Source organism: Pleurodeles waltl, chromosome 7, assembly GCF_031143425.1.
Source record: "Pleurodeles waltl isolate 20211129_DDA chromosome 7, aPleWal1.hap1.20221129, whole genome shotgun sequence".
NCBI classification, from domain to species: Eukaryota; Metazoa; Chordata; class Amphibia; order Caudata; family Salamandridae; genus Pleurodeles; species Pleurodeles waltl.
The window spans coordinates 221,014,375-221,032,216 of record NC_090446.1 but is presented as its reverse complement, the minus strand read 5'-3'; the positions used below and the strand labels follow the sequence as shown (position 1 = coordinate 221,032,216).

Genomic DNA, 17,842 nt, shown 5'->3' with positions numbered 1-17,842 from the left:
GAAACTAGGGGGATGGACTGGGAGACCCTAATAAAAAGTAATGACAAGGGGCTAAAACTTCAGATGCAAGGGGAGAATTGATGACGTCAGGAGACGCTGTTTGAGATTCTGTCATTGGGCTCATACTCAGAGCCTGGTGTGTACCTAACCAATTGATGACCTGAAGACGAAGACTGGCTTTGTTGCTGATCCATTCTGTGGATAGGTAGCTATGAAAATGTGACTGACTAATTGTGCCTTTTCTTCTAGGTACCAACTGCGCGGATTATAGAATTTTCACTTAGAAAGATGTTTTTCCAAATTTATGTTTTTCTCTGAATTGTTTTGCATGAAGTCCCACATGCTAATGCTAATCCTGTTTAGGTATACTTTTTAGGGTGACGTTGAAAGTGACAAATGACTGACGAGCTATCTGCTGAAGGTTGATATTCTTTGGCGTATGTAGGTGCGTTCTCGCGTATGTTTCACTCAAGCTATGTTTTGATGTTCAAATAATGAGTTAATAATTGAGCTGATTAAATCAAGTTTGATCTAACAGATGATTTAGTATTGTAATCAAAAGGGAAATAAAAACTGTTAATCTCTTTACTGAGATGTGGTTATTTATGAATAGGTGATTATAGATGTTGATTATTAAAAGTTAATAGTTGTTTATGTTGATTTTTGATTCCGGTAGTCACTACATGACTAGAATATTCCATGCGATTCAAAAGGTTCATCGACTTATACGCGTCCCCTTGTAAGTTTACTTACTAAGGACCCAGCGCGCTAGCAATGGTTTTGAAGCAAAGACAAAGCACCTTAAAAAGTTTTCTGAGAAAAAAGCAGCCAAAACAGTTGCCAGAGGTGGATAGAGATAGGTGCACTTCATTTTAAACCCAAAATAGTTTATGTAGCCGGCATTTTGCACTATCCGTACTTTACGTACTAGATGTTTAGGAAGATTCACTAGTAATGAGTTGCAGTAGCAGTCTACATTCTGCTTATATCATAACAAAGCTTAAGACCTAACAGTATGCCTTACCATACAGTGGCCACTGCTAGGCCCATCCAGTGGCGGTGAGGCAGATAAAGTCCAACTGATTGGAGCTATTAATTTTAGTAAATTACCAGTGATTGAAAAGGTTAAACATAAGAACACTGGGCATTTATTATTATTAATGTTAGACACTTTCAGGAGAGAAAGTGTTTCTAAAGCCTCATTAGAAATAATGCATACCAAATTAACTCTGCACACCTAGGAGTACCAGAGAAACCTAGAAGTGGACAATGAGCTCATACAATGATATTCTAGATGGAGTGGAATGGTAGCTGTTCCAGCAGAAGAGTGTCTCAGATTCAGGGAAGATATCAAAGCTGCTATGGGGATTCAGAAATCAGAGACCAAGTAAAGTGTGGATAGGTCAATGAAACCAAGTGAGTATGGCGTTGGTACTGAGTTACAGATTTGAACAAAGGAAAGTGTAAAGGAAGAAGCTCAAATGAGAAAAAAACAAGAGAAGAGAAAGGTGTTTGAGAACTGGATATCAATTGTAAAAATGGTTATATACAAGAATAAGGTGGTGGGTCCGTGTAAGGAGAGGTGGAAATAAGTGATTAATTAAGAGTTAGAGAGGATTGTTTTGCATATGTAAATGGGCTGATGTCAGAAAAATGTTCAAGTGAGAAAGTGGAAGAATGTACAGCCAGTTGGAATTGACAGAAAGATCACAGAGAAGAATGTTTAAATCACGGAGAAGAGGCTACTAGAGAAACAGAATGTTGAAGGATTGTTGCACTGTGCAAGAAAGACTGAGATCCAACATAAGGAATCGGTATATCAAGTAACCTAAATCAGCATACTGTTCCTTGGTTGTTTACTAGTAAGGAAGGTGTATGTTTAACTTCCTAGGCTTTGAAGTTCCACTATGTAAACAAATACCACTGGATCTTGTGTGGTGTCATTGGGTTCTGTTGGAGCAGTTAAAACTGACTGGAAGTGCACTAGCTCTGAAGAGTTGTGTATTCGTACTATTTGTTACTTACTTCACATCCTGTCTGGAGAGATCAGATATTTCCAGCTTCACCCGTACAAATGGTTGTCCTTTCCTTTCTTCTTCATAATTTACACATGTATGTGGGCTATAGCTCAGTAACCACACTATTCATTCTGAGCTGCATTCGCAAAACTTACTGACAAATGAATATTAAGACTGATGGGGCTTAGCCCTGCCTGCCCTGGTGGACAGCCGCCATTGCCTTTTTTGAACTTTTGGTTTCTGCAGATTATAGTGAGAGGAGTTTCAGTTTATTTATGTTCTTGTCATTTGATTCAGTTTATTCATTGTTAGTTCTTAAATTAAACAGGAGATTATAGCCAGAGCCCTATATTTTTTTTAACATTTTTAAATCGTTTTAAATCTAGCAGCAGTAGAATACAAGTACCGAAAATTGGTTTCAGAATATCTCATTGAGCATTATTGCACTGAAATGCAACAATTCAGTTAATTCCAAAGCTGAGGAATGTCTCTGCACTCGGGGCAGAATCTCAACATTGAACAGGATCATAATTTGCATGGAATGCGGAATTACTATCACCCCACACCCGGGGCATATTGTTTGGGGTCAAGGGCAACAAGTTTTCATGTTTATTTTGTCCCTGGGACAAGAAGTCCTAACCCCCTTTGGCTGTCAGCTTACAGAGAAGGAAATAGTCTGCAGTTAAGGTAATGTGTGTCCACATGTTAATGCTGTTCCAACTTGTATTTATGGTTCATTAATGAAAAGCCTTCATTATTAGCGTGAGCGCTGAAAATAAACATTTTATGTTCACACTTCACCACTGACAGTGGTTCCAGCAAAAAAAAATTGTGCACATGCTTGAAATGTTTAACAAAATGAGACTACGTATAATGCTCCCAGAATGCTCTCTGATTATATGCAAATGTTTGCAGATACTTGTAAGCAAGAGTGATGATTATTTGCTTTTAAAATAAAATGTTCAGAAAAAATGTAAGTAGGAAAAAAAAACGTTTAATTACTATAAAATTTTAGTTGTTATTTCTTTGAATCGTCATTTAGTCAAATGTGTTGATGCAGGTTAGTATTTCCAAAAAATATTCCTAATGGAAATCAGTGTAACCATTCTCAACAAGATTATGGGAAGCATGAAAATAAACAAGCACTGGCAAAGTTAACCGATTCAACATTTGTTTGGGTCTTTTGGTTTCGTCAATACGTGTCTTGTTTTGACATGGCTTTTGTAACACTTGATTGTTGTGGGAGCTGCCAGGCCTTCACCATTGTAACAAACACTGGCAAAAACAAAAAAGGTTTTTGTGTCTCAAAAAGTATACATTGCCACCAGTGGCATAACAAAGGCTCCACAGCCTCCCTCCAGGGGGGCCCTCAGCACAGCACCTGCCCTGGGTGAGTCTGGACAGGGGGGCCCCTCTGTGTTCTTTGCAGGGGTGGCCCTCCAGTTTCGTTATGCCACTGACTGCCAGAGTAGTTCCTGGCACTGAAAAAATTACTTTGTGTGCCAATATGCCCCTTGTGGAAGAGCAGAATGCGATCACTTACAGTAACGTCAGACGACAGAGATTAGCGACACAATTCTTATAAAAAGTCACAAAAGTGCACTCATGGTATATGTCTTTGAAATAATGTTTTTCATGAATTCACAAGAACTTACAGAAATAGACCAGGAAATTATACTCCTATAAAATATTTATGAACTGTATTTTAGCATGAGCAAATATGCATGTGTAGATTTGCTCATGTGAAAATCTATTTAGCCTCTACAAGTTCACTTTCCCTCCAATCACTTTTTCCATACCATGGAAGAACTTCTTATGCCATTGACAGGAGTAAATTTCCAACCTCTCTCATTATGGGAAAAGATTAGAGAAGAGCTTGTGAAATCCTTATAACATGCAAGTTAGTAGGTTTGCAGACTCAAAGGCATTACAGCCCTGGAACTATTGCTTACTGCTTCTTCCAGTCTCAGTATGTACATTTGCGGAAAGGTAGCAAAATAAGGAAATTGCTATAGTAGGGATTGAAATTGCAAGTATTCAAGCCCTACTATAGTAGTAGCCCTGGCATAACCAGAGAGGCTATTATCTGAGCTCTTCCATAATGAGATTGCTGCCATAATTTGTTGCCGCACTACATGGCACCAAATGGACAAGTAGATTTTTTTACAGGACAAGTAGATTTAAGAAGAAACCTGTCACATGGACAAGGAGATATTTTATTAAATATCACACCCCTAAATTTGCATTGAACTTTTTTTAAAGGGTGATATTCTTTTTTTTCCTTAAAAAGAGATGGTCTAATATCCTTCTGTCCTCTGACTGATCACTTGGCAATTGTGACAGTACAAAATGGGTATTCACCTTTGGTTCTAGCCCTCGTAATTGTTCCACACTAGGCACAAGTGAGTACCACTCCCAGCCGGGTATCTCGTGTCCTCAAAGAGAGATGAGGAAAGGTGGGAGGATGACCAGGGAGAAAAGATCAAGCATGCTGTCCCAAGAGTCTGGAATCAATAGAGGGAATCTAGGGGAGAGAGACAGAAAAGAAGAAGAAAAATAGGTATTTAGAGAGAAGGACAGGAAAGAAATACAAGTGAGAACATGCAGATACAAAAATACAAGTGAGGAACAAATGGAAAAATTAAACCAATGGCGAAAGATTGATTTGCAGAATTTATAATATTTTAATAGCAAACATATTACTCTGCTCACTTCTAAATTTGAAAATAATAATAATAATAAAATGGGTGTGCAAGTCTAAGCATTAATTAATTTCTCAGTTGAGCCCCAATATACTAAAGTGTAACCATGATGATGTTAAAAAGATCTACCACAATTTGTACATTCAACTGGGACAGAATTCAATGGATAACCACTGTGGAAGGTTAATGGAAGCCATAATTTATTTCACACTGTTAGCCTGATTGAAACTTACCATCAACACTCTCAACAGAAAGCTGTAGTCCGAGGTTATACCGTGGGTTCATTACCCAGTGATTACTCGTTTCTGTTATGTCGAACACAAGCCATCCCTCTTCTGCAGCCCAAATTACTCTACTGTCCAATGGGAACAAGTCTGAATCTCTGAAAAGAAAGATTTTAATATTTTACCACTTGGACTATAATACATATCTTACAGAAGTAATTTGGTAAAGATGTTTATCAACAACACTTTATTGAAACTTTGGCCAACGATTTGCAAAAGACTAAGGCTAGCCATTTAAGTATTTTGTAGCCCTGAAGAAGTCCTTGAATGAGACGAAATGCGTTGGCTACAGGGAAGGGAAGATTGATTTTGCTTTGAAAAAAGAAGCATCGACAAACTAAATAGACAGAGGTGCTGTTACTTCGTGTGGCTGGTTCTCAATATGATTGAGATGATGAAACTCTTGAGCTAATTGTATTTTGAAACTGATGCGTGGTGCTGGGGCCATTTCTTTTGCTGCTGCATATAAGGGCATATTTGCCCTAAAGGGGAGGAGGACTGTCCTCCCGGCTCTGTGCACCCATGGTTGAGAAGACGTTGGCCTACTGAGATAGGTGTGATAAATTGTGCCCCAGTCTTCCTGTGAATTATTTGTTGCATTAAATGACAGAAACTTTGTGCAAAGGTTACTACAGATATCAATGTCTAATGCAAAAAATTGTAAATACGCAACACCTTGCTAAAATAATATGATCAGTCTGAAGAAGAAGAGCTTTATAAATGAGATCAAGTGAAAGGTCGGAGCAGTAGAAGCAGCTAGAGGGGGGACGTATTCCAATGTTCATGAACTAATATATGAAAATCCGAAGCGGTATTGGACACAGGGATGGCTTGGAACAGCAAGTTAAAGTTTTAAGCAGGAAGAAAGGGATGAGTCCAAAATAACATCAAATTATAGAGATTAAAAACAATAGTGCACCTTCGTAGTTGGGCACAAGAGAGCGTACAAAAAAAGGCTTCATTTCAATGTTTGCAAGAACTGAAGCAAACAGGGTAAGGCGTCACCCGACACTGGGTAGTAGTTAAACAGTTAGAAATGCACTGTAAAAACTGAAAGACAACTAAGGGAACAGGCTGCAGTGAACTGACAATTATAGGCTAAAGTTAAAATAATATAGCATGAGGATGCTTTGGACGGTAGGAAGGAGTGAGGGCAAAAGGCATTATGCTCCGGAGGCCAGACATTAAGCAGGGCAAGGGAGGTGAGTTGAAAGGGTGTACACTGCAGAACCGACCTCTGGGTGGAGGAGCAGGTGGGAGAAATCATTTAAAGCTGCAGGATGCAACATCGGGGATTACACAATTTATCACAGGTAATTCGCAAAAGAGTCAAATTTAATCAAGTATACTTTCTGCAATTATATGCAGTCAAAACTAGCTTTGGATTCAAGCTGATAATTTAGTCAGTAATGAAGTCATGGATATTCATCCATTAACATATAAAAAAATATTTGTCAAAATAGCAGGTCCATAAATGGAACAGAAAATGCTACGCTTGCAGGGCCGTTATTAAATTATGTTCTAGTTAAGAAGTGGAATTATTTGCACAGTACTCACAGTTGTCCGCATCCCAATTAATGTACTTAGATCCAAAGAGTCAACGTTATTTACATGGTGTGTGTCTTATGAGCACAAAATAATTCAAGGGATACTCCCATTCATTAAAAATGCCAACAACCTGCAATTAACAACTATCCTAAATAGTAGGGTAGGTCTTTCATAATGCAACAAATTCTTCCTTGGCAACAGTCTTAATTGGTCTAAGGTGTGGTGTCATTCTGCACTAAAAATAGCAACACAAGACCAACAATATCCAGAACTTACCCCAAACCAGACCAGCTCCACTGAACCAGACCATCGAGGGATTACACAAAGTTCTCTTTATTTTACCTCCATGTCCATAATAGACTGGTCAGAGATCAAAGTGTAAACGTGATCCGGCTAAGGAAATTAATGATGTGGTCATAACAGACCCAGACCAATAGACACCGGAGCTTGCAGACACATAGAAAAAGAGGTGCTCTAGATGTCCCCTAGTGCATCACTCCAATATTGACTTTTGAATTTTCCGTACAATGGCCACAGGGTGGAACATGTGATGGCAATTCACATGGGAAGGCAGATTTGCTTCCACACTACCTATTCTTCCTTACCGTTAACAGCAGGCCATGCAAAGGAGTCTAATATCACTACCTCTCTCACCAACCAATCTGCTACTGTAAAATTATATATATAAATTTCACTGAAAAAACAAAGGTTACAGGGACATTATTATGAGTAAACAGAATTTTAAAAAACAGATAAATTCACTTAAAACCAAAAGGTTACAGTGGCGTTCTAGTTAGGCTCACATTTTCAAAGCTTACAAATTCACCTGTTAGAGTTATCTCAAGTAACTATAACTCGGGCCCTAAGGTAACTATAACTCAGGCCCATGCCATGCACAGTTTTTTAATCAAACATTTTTACTGAAAATCTTACGTTGATATTACAATGTTATCAAAGGTGTAATGAGTGTCATAATTTGTGGGATAATTAGCATTGCATGGCGAGGGCACGAGATGGCTGCCAACACTTCCTGGTTGAAGTGTTGGCAGCCAATCAGAGCTGTGCATTTCCCTGCACGAGCTTGTCATTATTCGTTAAGTCGTAGCAGCCAGAGATTTACAAATTTGGATTTCCTTAAATTTCCCAAAAACTATTGAACCTATTTACACCAAATAAGCACAAGCGTAACCTGGGTACCGAAAGCTATCTTTCTGCAAATTTGGTGCAATTCCGTCCAGCAGTTCGGGCTGTAGTCATGTTCAAATGTACTATGGGAATTAACATGCAAAATGTGATCCCCCCCCCCCAATTTTCCTCGGCCCCTACTTGACGGATCACCCTCAAACTTTCTGTGGGCAACAAGAATCACCAGCACACTTTTTTGGGAATATTTTGTGACGATTTGTCACATGCATCCAAAGATATAGGAAAGTCAAAATGTGTTTTTCTATGGAAACATGTTCCTAACTATAACTACCTAGTGGCAACCGCCACTAGGATTTTTTATATATAGATATCTATCTATATATATATCTATATATATATATATATATCTCTATCTATCTATCTATCTATCTATATATATATATATATATATCTCTATCTATCTATCTATCTATATATATATATGTATATATATATATATGTATATAATACTGGTTTATTACCTTGGTATTGTCCCGTAAAATCATTCTAGCTGCATTATTTATAAAATATAATATACAGCCACTCTGTGGAATATTAACCTTCACATCCTTGTCTTGTTGCAATGTACAGTGTTCTTGCAGCAATATTCCAATAGTCAAGCAAAAATATAACTAGCACCGGCAAGAGTGGCCATCTTCAAATGGGATCAAAGCCTGTTCAAAAAGATATACAATGCTTCTAGTGCCTATATGGGATGCAGTGCACTGCAAGCAGCAGTGAGGGCCTAGTAACAGTGTCTGGCCAGCTGGTGGACCCTTAAAGATTAAATTAAAAATCTTAAAAAATAACGACAGTCACGGGATCTCAAGGCAAGGGGACTGCTTTCTTGTCAGAAGTGCACTTTGTGCACAAGCAAAATGCTGCCAGATGCAGCAAAGGAAGCCAATGGTTCAAGTGACCTGATAGTTGTGTGCTTGGGTGAGCTGAAGCAAAAAGTAAATATTATTACAGATCGATCGGTGAAGAGGGCTGACTGAAATCTGCGCTATATATATTACTAAAAATATAAAAATCTAAAGGGCTTGATTAACCCCACATCTAATAACAAAAAGTATAATAGCAATTTCTTTTTAATCTTTGCTTCTTGCAGAAATATTTTACTAATGGGAACCTATGTAGTTTGACAGGGAAAGCCTTAAGTGAGAACAATTCCAATTTTTGAAAGCCACACAGTGAGTTGTGTTTGAGGTGGGTAAGGGGAGTGCATTACTGTGTTAGGTCATAAAGTTGCCTAATTTTCATTACATAGATCCCGACGTTTCCTCTCGGTTCAGGTAACAAGTGATACTATAACCCAACCCAACTGTACTCAACCTATGACCTTCGTAAGGCCCAAATGATAAACTGGGCTTCCAAGCTTTCAACCCTGTTCATATACAGACCCTTGCAATCGGGCGTTCACCCACTGAACTATCTGACCCTCTGAGGAAGTTCACACATTTCCATCAAGGGATGTTCAAGATGAAAAAAAGTACAATTCATAAGGACCCTTTGGTGCAATAGTGTTATTTTGTAACTTCGGCGCTGAACTGTTATAGTTGAAACACGTTAGGCAAAAAACAGTAAGACCTGTCTCCTTTCCAAAGAGTGCACATCCTAAGCGTAGAAGGACGTCTAATCCCCACCCCCACTCCCCGCCCCAGCTTCCTTTTTTCCAGTCATAGCAGCCCTGTACGCATAGAGTGAAAGAGGCACTACGGACAGAAAGCCACCAAGTCTGAACAAGCAAGAAGCGGACAGGAATGCAACACGCAAGCTATATTGTCATCCTCGTGTGGGAGTTAGTTATAGGTATTCTCCGAAAGCTAAACGAAATGCAACACACAGGCTAGTTTTAGGTGCTTTGATTGAGTGAGTAATGATTCACAGCGGCTGTACAGAAGACCAACGTCTTCCACCAATTACCCAGCATTGGGGCTTACTCGCTCTACAGTACACGGGTGCAAATACCAGACACCTAAGCTTTTTTTTTGGTTTTCCTAAATTGGTGTCGCCATATTTCAAAGAGGCGGTTACTGGTAGTGCCAACGAATAGAAATATTGAAGCTTTGGACCGCTCTCCACAAATCTCTTTGAATCGCTTACCATGGCAATTCTCCGGGCCATATATTTTTTGTTTTCATTACAGTGCTTAATTTATAAAGAAAAACGTGAGGGTGCCCAAAGCTCTCCTATGAAACATGCTGTTGCTGCAATTAAATGTGCGACCACGGAATACTGAGGCAACATAACCCCTTGGGCCTCTATAATTCATTTACAGCCACTCCCTGCCCCTTCAGCCTACTCCTGCAGCTTTCTGCTTTCTTCCTTTGTGGCGCTTTTTCGTTTTCCCCTTCCTCCCGTTTTCCCATGTGTGACTTTTTGTTCGCACTAAATGCCTGATAAGCTAAGGGCAGGCCCTCAAAAATAAGTGCTGGTGTCCTGAACTGGAAACCACCGGCTCAGATTAAGCATTGCTCTTCCGAGTTCCAGTCTGAGGGCGTGTGAGAATAAACTACCCAGTCTTATGTTCGGCGGTATTGCAAACCATGTCTGCCAATAAACTTTACACAACAAAGAAATGAATGTGTTGAACTTTCTCAATACAAAAAATACAAAAGATAAGAGAGTTGCCCTTCCCCAAAAATACGTATCTGAGATCAAAGATTTGATTTTCCCCTAATGCGGAAATGTGAGGAATATCAGAAACATTAACTTTTTTATTTAAAGATTTTGTTGAAGTGGAGTTGAAATAGTAGATATGCCCTGTTTTTGTGCACAGCTTTATGACTATATGGGCCACAACTTGTGGATATGACATACAAGACTATACAAATGGTAGAATGTGAGGATTTATCTTTTGTAATTTTAAGACTTGCTGAGTCTAGCAGGACATACAGTGCACAAAAAGAAAATTAAATAATGTTACCAAGCACTTCAATAATGGATCCGAAGAGTTATTTAAATAAAGCACAGCTGTAGCATAAAACAGGTACCGCGGAAATTGTGTTTTTGCAGAACTCAGATCTGCACCTAGTGCGAAATGGGGAATCTCGTTTGCTGAAAAACCTTTTACAGACAAGAGTAGATTAAACAAAAAAAGGGAGGGAGGTACTCAACATTTTGATCTGCATAGCTAGACTAACGTGAATTCCATGCACACATGGGGTATTAGAACTGAAACCAGGAACGATTTGAAACTGTTGAACATAATATCCATAACTGATTCGGAGGTAAGCCAAGACTGTCGACCTATATGGCCACCAACATAAGGCGCTACAACCAGCTAATGTTGATGCCGTGCCCAGCAAATTGTCAATCTGGTTAGTGCAGCAAGCGCTTGCTGAAATTAGGGTTAGAAAAAATAAATTAAGTGAAACATCCTGCGTCGTTTGGAAGCCATAGCTCATCTTTGCATGATTTTGCACACATTAGTGAGTGCTTTAGAAATCATGCCTAAACATCATATTCTCCATATTTTTTCAAAGATCACTGCTTATAGCTGGGCCTTAATGACGGAATTTTGTTAAATGTTTGCCAAAACGCAAAGCATGGACAGGGTGGTGATATGCAATACAGATGTTCACGCATTCAAAACATGCAAAAGACATAATTCAAGATTACAATGTATTTTTCCTGCATTACATTTTGAGACCTGGGTTTCACAGAATGTAAGGCCTTGACAACAATTACAGTTGACAAATAATGTCACTGAGATTATGACAACAGGTTAGGTTTATTTTCACGTACAGACCGGTGAACAATTTTACTTTCATAGAGTATGTCTTTTTCTGACTAACCTTTTCTCTTCCTGCAGCTTCCACATCTAGAAGTATCTACAGGAAGCAGAATATATATGGAAACATGCTAGAAGTTCACCCAGTTGGCATCAGCAGCAGATCTGCCAAGTGTAACTGTTGGAAATGAGGCAGCAGCATCATTAAGGTGCCAACTTTAAGGGGCTGGTGACATCAGTTCCATCTAATTTCCCCAATTCCACACAATGTAGTAGAAGTTAACACAAAAGTCCGAGCCAATAGTAGTAAACAGCTTGGAAAAGCATTTCCAAAGATTTATCCCAGGCTCGGATGAAGTTAATCTACAGAATATGTATCCATCATAAAAAGTGTTACATACGAAGAGTGATTTGTTTTCCTAATGGATGTCATATTATGAACATTCTTCATTTAGAAACATTTCCTCAGCAACAACAATGCCCAGACTGCAATTCTCATCCATCCTTAAACTGCAGCAAATTCGGAATTAAGGATTTTAAAAATGTTGGCATGATGCTGAGGCCAAACCAAGTGGGCGCTTCACTGACTTCTAATCACCCAGCGACTTACATTCAAAAGACTTTGCTCTGTACAACATTTAATGGGCTAGGCTAAAGTTTATTTTGGGCAACTCAGGTTCTATTCCCTTGCTGGTTCTTTTCAAATCGGATCTTTAAACCTTCTACAGAAAGCCACCCCTGTGTAGGGTTTCCCGATTTAGGGGAGGTGGTTCTCTGCTCTAGGGCCCTACCCATATAACCACTAACAGTTCAACGTCTATGAGATGTCTAATTACGCTGTTTTTCAAAGGCATTAAAGAACACGTTTTCCCTTCCTTAAAATGTCTTTTCTTTCTGTCTCTGTCTTCTCATTTGGTTTTTTAGTCTATAGTTTGCACTAACGCAACTTCTCAACATTCATGTCCTCTAGGTCCTTGCACTTTGACTCCTTGGAAGAGGGAAGAGACTAAACACTTTACAAATCCCTAACATCAAAAAAGGAGGAGGGTTTGTGGATTATAGGAGAGCTCATTCAGAGTGAAAACTGCTGTAGAACTCATGGCTGAAACGAGCGCCACTCCTGTCTTTAGGATGAAGGCAATCATGCTTAGTTAACTGATGAGACGAAGACCGAGTTGTTTCCTGATAAATCTTCAACACAATCTGTCCACTTAAGAGTTTAGAGATAGCTGCCCTACCTCTTGCAGAGTGGACCATGTTAGAGGACAGTCATCAGCCAATCATTTGCCCCATCACCAAGAACAAGGCAAACCTATGTAAACTAGATTCTCAATACTTGCTTAAATCTCTGAAAAAGATTAGTTCCTTTCTGAAAGTCTAGATTTAGGAAATGCTTGTTTGAGATCAAAGAGGTTTTCGGTGCATGCAAACCAAGAAAAGCAACCTTGAGAAAAGTGAAATTTGAAAATCATATTTGGAAGAAAAGAATGAGAAAATCTAAGAACCACTTAAACTTGGAAAAATGTGAAATAAGCAGTTTTACTAAAATGGCATGCAACTAGATTATTATAGTTACAGATAGGGGCAATTAGAAAACAGTTTAATAAATAAGTACTTTTAGCTCATATTCATAAATAGGATAAATGGAAAAGTAAGCCCTGGTTAAAAAAAAAAAACTACTGGAATCATTGTGTTTTGCAATCAGAAATTAGACCCAAATTATTTAGAGACAGAGATAAAGAACCCTTCCTCTAGTGTGCACAAAAGCAAAGGTGGTCGCTTTATATTAGCACATGGCACATAAAATGCCTTCGAAGTAAAGGCCTGGAACAAAATGGCGAACTGTAGGGATATCCCATTACATTTTTCTCCACACCCCACTTTTAGAATCTACTTTTTCCCAGACTATGCCGATTTCATAGTGTGGAACCATGCTGCTGGGTCCATCTCCTTTGCTTCTTCAATAATGACTAAGCTCTTCAGATTATTTTCTCAACCTAAGCTGCAATTAAGAACCATCACTCTTGATTGTAAAATATATACTCACTGAGGGGGTGCTCACATGGAGAATCCAGGATGAAATGAAGTGTCTTAAAACCAAGACCATTTCATCCCATCTGGGCCACCAGAATGACACTGCAACATAATGGCTTATCCGTCATGTTAACCGGAGTAGATCAGAAAAGGATCAATCAATAAATCAATCAGAGAATTTGTAAAGCACACTACTCACCTGTGGGAGGGGGGGCGACGAGGGGGAGACTGCTACTGCTCGAAGAGCCATGTCTTGAGATGTCCCCTGAAGGTAAGTAGGTCCTTAGTCTGACGCAGATCAGTGGGAAGAGTGTTCCATGTCTTGGCAGCGGGGTGGGAGATCAATCTGCAGCTGGCGGTTGTTCTCCAGGTGCATGGGGGGGGGGCGAGGGCAAGGTCGAAGGAGCGAAGCTGTCGGGTCGGGGTGTAGAAGGAGAGCCATCTATTGAGGTATTCTGGTCCGCTGTTGTGCAGTGCCTAGTGAGCATGGGTGAGGAGTTTGAACGTGATTCGGTTGTTGGCAGGGAGTCAGTGAAGGTCTCTCAGGTGGGCTGTAATGTGGCAGTTGCGGGGGATGTCCAGGATGAGGAGTGCAGAGGCGTTCTGGATGCGTTGCAGTCTTTTCTGGGGTTTGGCTGTGGTTCCTGCGTAGAGGGCATTGCCGTAGTCCATCTTGCTGCTCACGAGGGCTTGGGTGACCGTTCTTCTGGTTTCCATGGGGATCCATTTGTAGATCTTCCAAAGCATGCAGAGGGTGTTGAAGCAGGAGGAGGAGATGGCGTTGACTTGCTGGGTCATTGGTAGTGAAGAGTCCAGGATGAATCCCAGGTTGTGTGCGTGGTCCGTGGGTGTCGGTGCGGTTCCCAATGTGGCAGGCCACCAGAAGTCATCCCATGCGGAGGGGGTGGAGCCGAAGATGAGGACCTCGGTCTTGTCGGAATTCAGTTTCAGGCAGCTGTTCTTCATCCATTCGGTGATGGCCTTCATTCCTTCGTGAGGTTGGTATTGGCAGTGGCAGGGTCCTTGGTGAGGGAGAGGATCAGCTGGGTGTCATCGGCATATGAGATGATGTTGAGGTAGTGAGATCGGGTGATGTTAGCGAACGGAGCCATGTAGACGTTAAAGAGGGTCGGGCTGAGGGATGAACCCAGGGGTACACTGCAGATGATTTTGGTGGCTTCAGAGCGGAATGGAGGGAGGCAGACTGAGTTCTGCCGGTGAGGAAGGAGGTGATCCAGTCCAGGGCTCTGTGGCGAACTCCTGCATTGTTGAGGCGTGTGCGTAGGGTGTGGTTGCAGACTGTGTCGAATGAGGCTGAGAGGTCCAGGAGGCTGAGGGCCACAGCTTCGCTGTCGTCCAGTATAGTCCTGATATCGTCGGTGACAGCAATGAGGTCAGTTTCGGTGCTGTGCTTGCTGCGGAATCTGGATTGGAATGGGTCCAGAGTGTTGTTCTCCACAAGGAAACGGGTCAGTTGTTTGTTGACAATTTTCTCTATGACTTTTGCCGGAAAGGGGAGCAGGGAGATGGGCCAGAAGTTCTTGAGGTCCTTTGGGTCCGCCCTGGGTTTCTTGAGGAGAGTGTTGATCTCGGAGTGTTTCCAGCTCTCCAGGAAGGTGGTGGTCTCAAAGGAACTGTTCATGATCTTCTGGAGTTGGGGTGCGATGACGGAGCTTGCTCTGTTGAGGATGTGGTGAGGGCAGGGGTTGGATTGTGAGCCGGAGTGGATGGTGTTCATGATTTCGATGGTGTCATAATCGTTGACGTGGGTCCAGAAGAGCAGGAGGCTGGTGAGTCTCTGGTGTCGGTGGTTGACGGGGGGGAAGGTCTGAGGATGCAAAAGGCAAAATGAGAAGAGGAAATTTCAGTCCAGAATGAATGTCGCAATCTGAATGCCCCTAAAGAAATGCCAATGTAAAGTAAAGAACACACTTTTGTTGACAATGGGGTCAAAGAGGCCAAGTTATGCTGATGATACAATCATCAGCATAAATCTTTCGGGTGTGCGCTCATGGCTGGTCAAAGCTATCCTCTACAGATTTGAATAATATACCATGAACATGGTTCTATTGGGTCCAAAGTCACCTATTACAAAAGTCATATCTGAGCCCAAAAATTCAAGTTGCAATCATACTTAGATGTTCCATAAAACAAATCAGATGAAAAAGAGGTATGCTTTATGGTGGAGTGGGGGGGGGGGTTGAGAGGGCTTGCAGTGGGGGAAGACTTTTGCGGCTCAGTATCTGCAGCATTTCTACAAAATGAATGTGCCGTAATGGTATTAGCGGGAAATTCTTCTGTGTGAAATGATAACACTCCCTAAGTGCTTTAAAAAGATTTCACCCATTCCGCAAATGGCGGACTACCTTTCCGGGTGACACAGCCTTGATTGGCCAAAAATGGCGATCAAGAAAGATGCTAACTTGTTGTGTGGAGACAAGCTGCACCTCCTGCCATACTTTCATAAATGCCCTCAGTGCCGAAGGGAGGTAAAAAGGCAGTGTAGTTAACTTAAAATTCTACACCTCAGTCATTGTTTTTAATTTGTACTTTATAGGACAGCATTGTGAAATTAGATAGAAACTACGATGGAAAATGATTAAGTGTTGAGGAACCAGCAAGAACCTGAAATTCCATCCCTTTCCCTCTTTTAGCAGGATGCACTTTCTTAAACGCTTTGGTTTCAGTAAATGCATAACCTTATTCAACACAATGCTTATTTGGGAGATGGGAAGAGGAGAGAGAAGAGAGGTGATCCCATCCTACAGAATGGCAGGGGGAAGGGAGTATCTTGTTTTGGAAAATATGGAGGACTGCCTACGGTACCTCCCTACAGCTTGACAAGAATCCCACCAGACAGAGTGCCACTCTTCTAGGAAAACGTTGAAGATGTTTTAGTGTAGCCAGTGCAGATGCAAGAAAATGTTCTATGACTGTCTCGTCACATATCAATGTAAGCCTCTGAACAACCTAGCTAGCTGGCCGCCTGAAAAACAGGCTGAGTGCTTCGATATATAGCTGCCAGCGCCCATGCACAGGCAACAGCATTGCCAGATTCCACCCTTCACTTTGAAATATCTAAACCATTCTTCACTAACTGAATGGGGGATATGTTATATAGCAAGCTAGTAACGTCAAGGCCAACCATCTCCCAAAGTAAGGAGGAAGTAACGTATATTAAGGGGCAAGGCTTTGGAACACTTGTCAGCAAGGTTCTCAAAAACAAAACCTTTATGACCCATCACGTGGAGGCTCTTGAAATCCCAGTTTCTTGAGATGTCTGCAAAAGGATTTGGTGTCTAAATGGATGGTAACTCCATTATGCTAAGCTTTCTGGAGTCGGGTTTATCAAGAAAAATGTAGTGTCTTATGGTGCTGTACTATGTTTGCAAGCTACCACAGAAACCTCTGAATAATGCTTTTACATACAGTCAAATTAAAACTGCACATCAGAATAAGCAACACACTGCAGCATTGAACCGGTATAGGCAGGGGATCATTGTAAGGAAAGACTAGAGTCACTACTTCATGACTGCATGCAATTTTTAAGTCTGCCTTAGGTGTCAGATAAATAGTGGCAGCCACGTTCACCACTGCCATCTCTGATAATCCGGTCAGTGTCACAGGCACCCTGCTCAACTCGATACTCTGGTGCTGAGCTTTACGCCAGTGTTTTTTAACCTGGGATCCTCAGCTCCTGGAGGTCTGTAAGAAATTGGGTGTATTATATGGCAAAGTTTGGGCCTTGTCATGCAGTACACTCATTTATCTCCTTCAGTTCAGTCAGCGTTCAACCCTCAGTTCAACCCTTTGGTAGCTATGGCACAGAGCAGTAAGGCTTATCAAAGAAACAACGTGTAAAGCATTTAACAATACCACACAACAAAATAAGAAAATCACCTAACAAGAAAGAGACAACAAAAATTTATTTAAAAAAAATACATTTTTAATTACTTTTTTAGAGTGCTCGATGTCTAAAATCCACCAGAGGGTTCTGGAGGTATGTATTTTTACAGCATTTAAAAATAATAACATCAAGAGCAAACAAGCACTGGCAAGTCAAAACTTTGCAAACTTTGTAAAACCTTTGTTACACTGAGTTTGGAGACTCTGACCCAAGTTGAGGGACAAAATCCACCAGGTTAGAGGTCTAGGAGTCTAAAATGAAAACTCTGGACATTTACCTGGCCACCAGCAAGTTCCAAACTTTACAGGCTTAAAGGTGCTCAGGAGATGCACCAGAGACTGTACAGTCCATGGGGGTGAAGTCCGGTGGAGTCCTCGGTCCACGAGTGAGTGAGGGCGACTCCGACCCCGGATGTTAGGGTCCTAGGA

At 40.9% G+C, this 17,842-nt stretch overlaps 1 protein-coding gene across 1 annotated transcript in view; it reads right to left on the bottom strand.

Moving 5' to 3' along the window:
- BMP7 (bone morphogenetic protein 7) overlaps positions 1-17,842 on the bottom strand; it is a 391,425-nt gene that overhangs the window by 136,972 nt on the left and 236,611 nt on the right. The window contains exon 3 of the mRNA XM_069243593.1: positions 4,954-5,102. Coding sequence (XP_069099694.1) covers positions 4,954-5,102 — 149 coding nt within the window. The remainder of the gene's footprint in view (positions 1-4,953; positions 5,103-17,842) is intronic.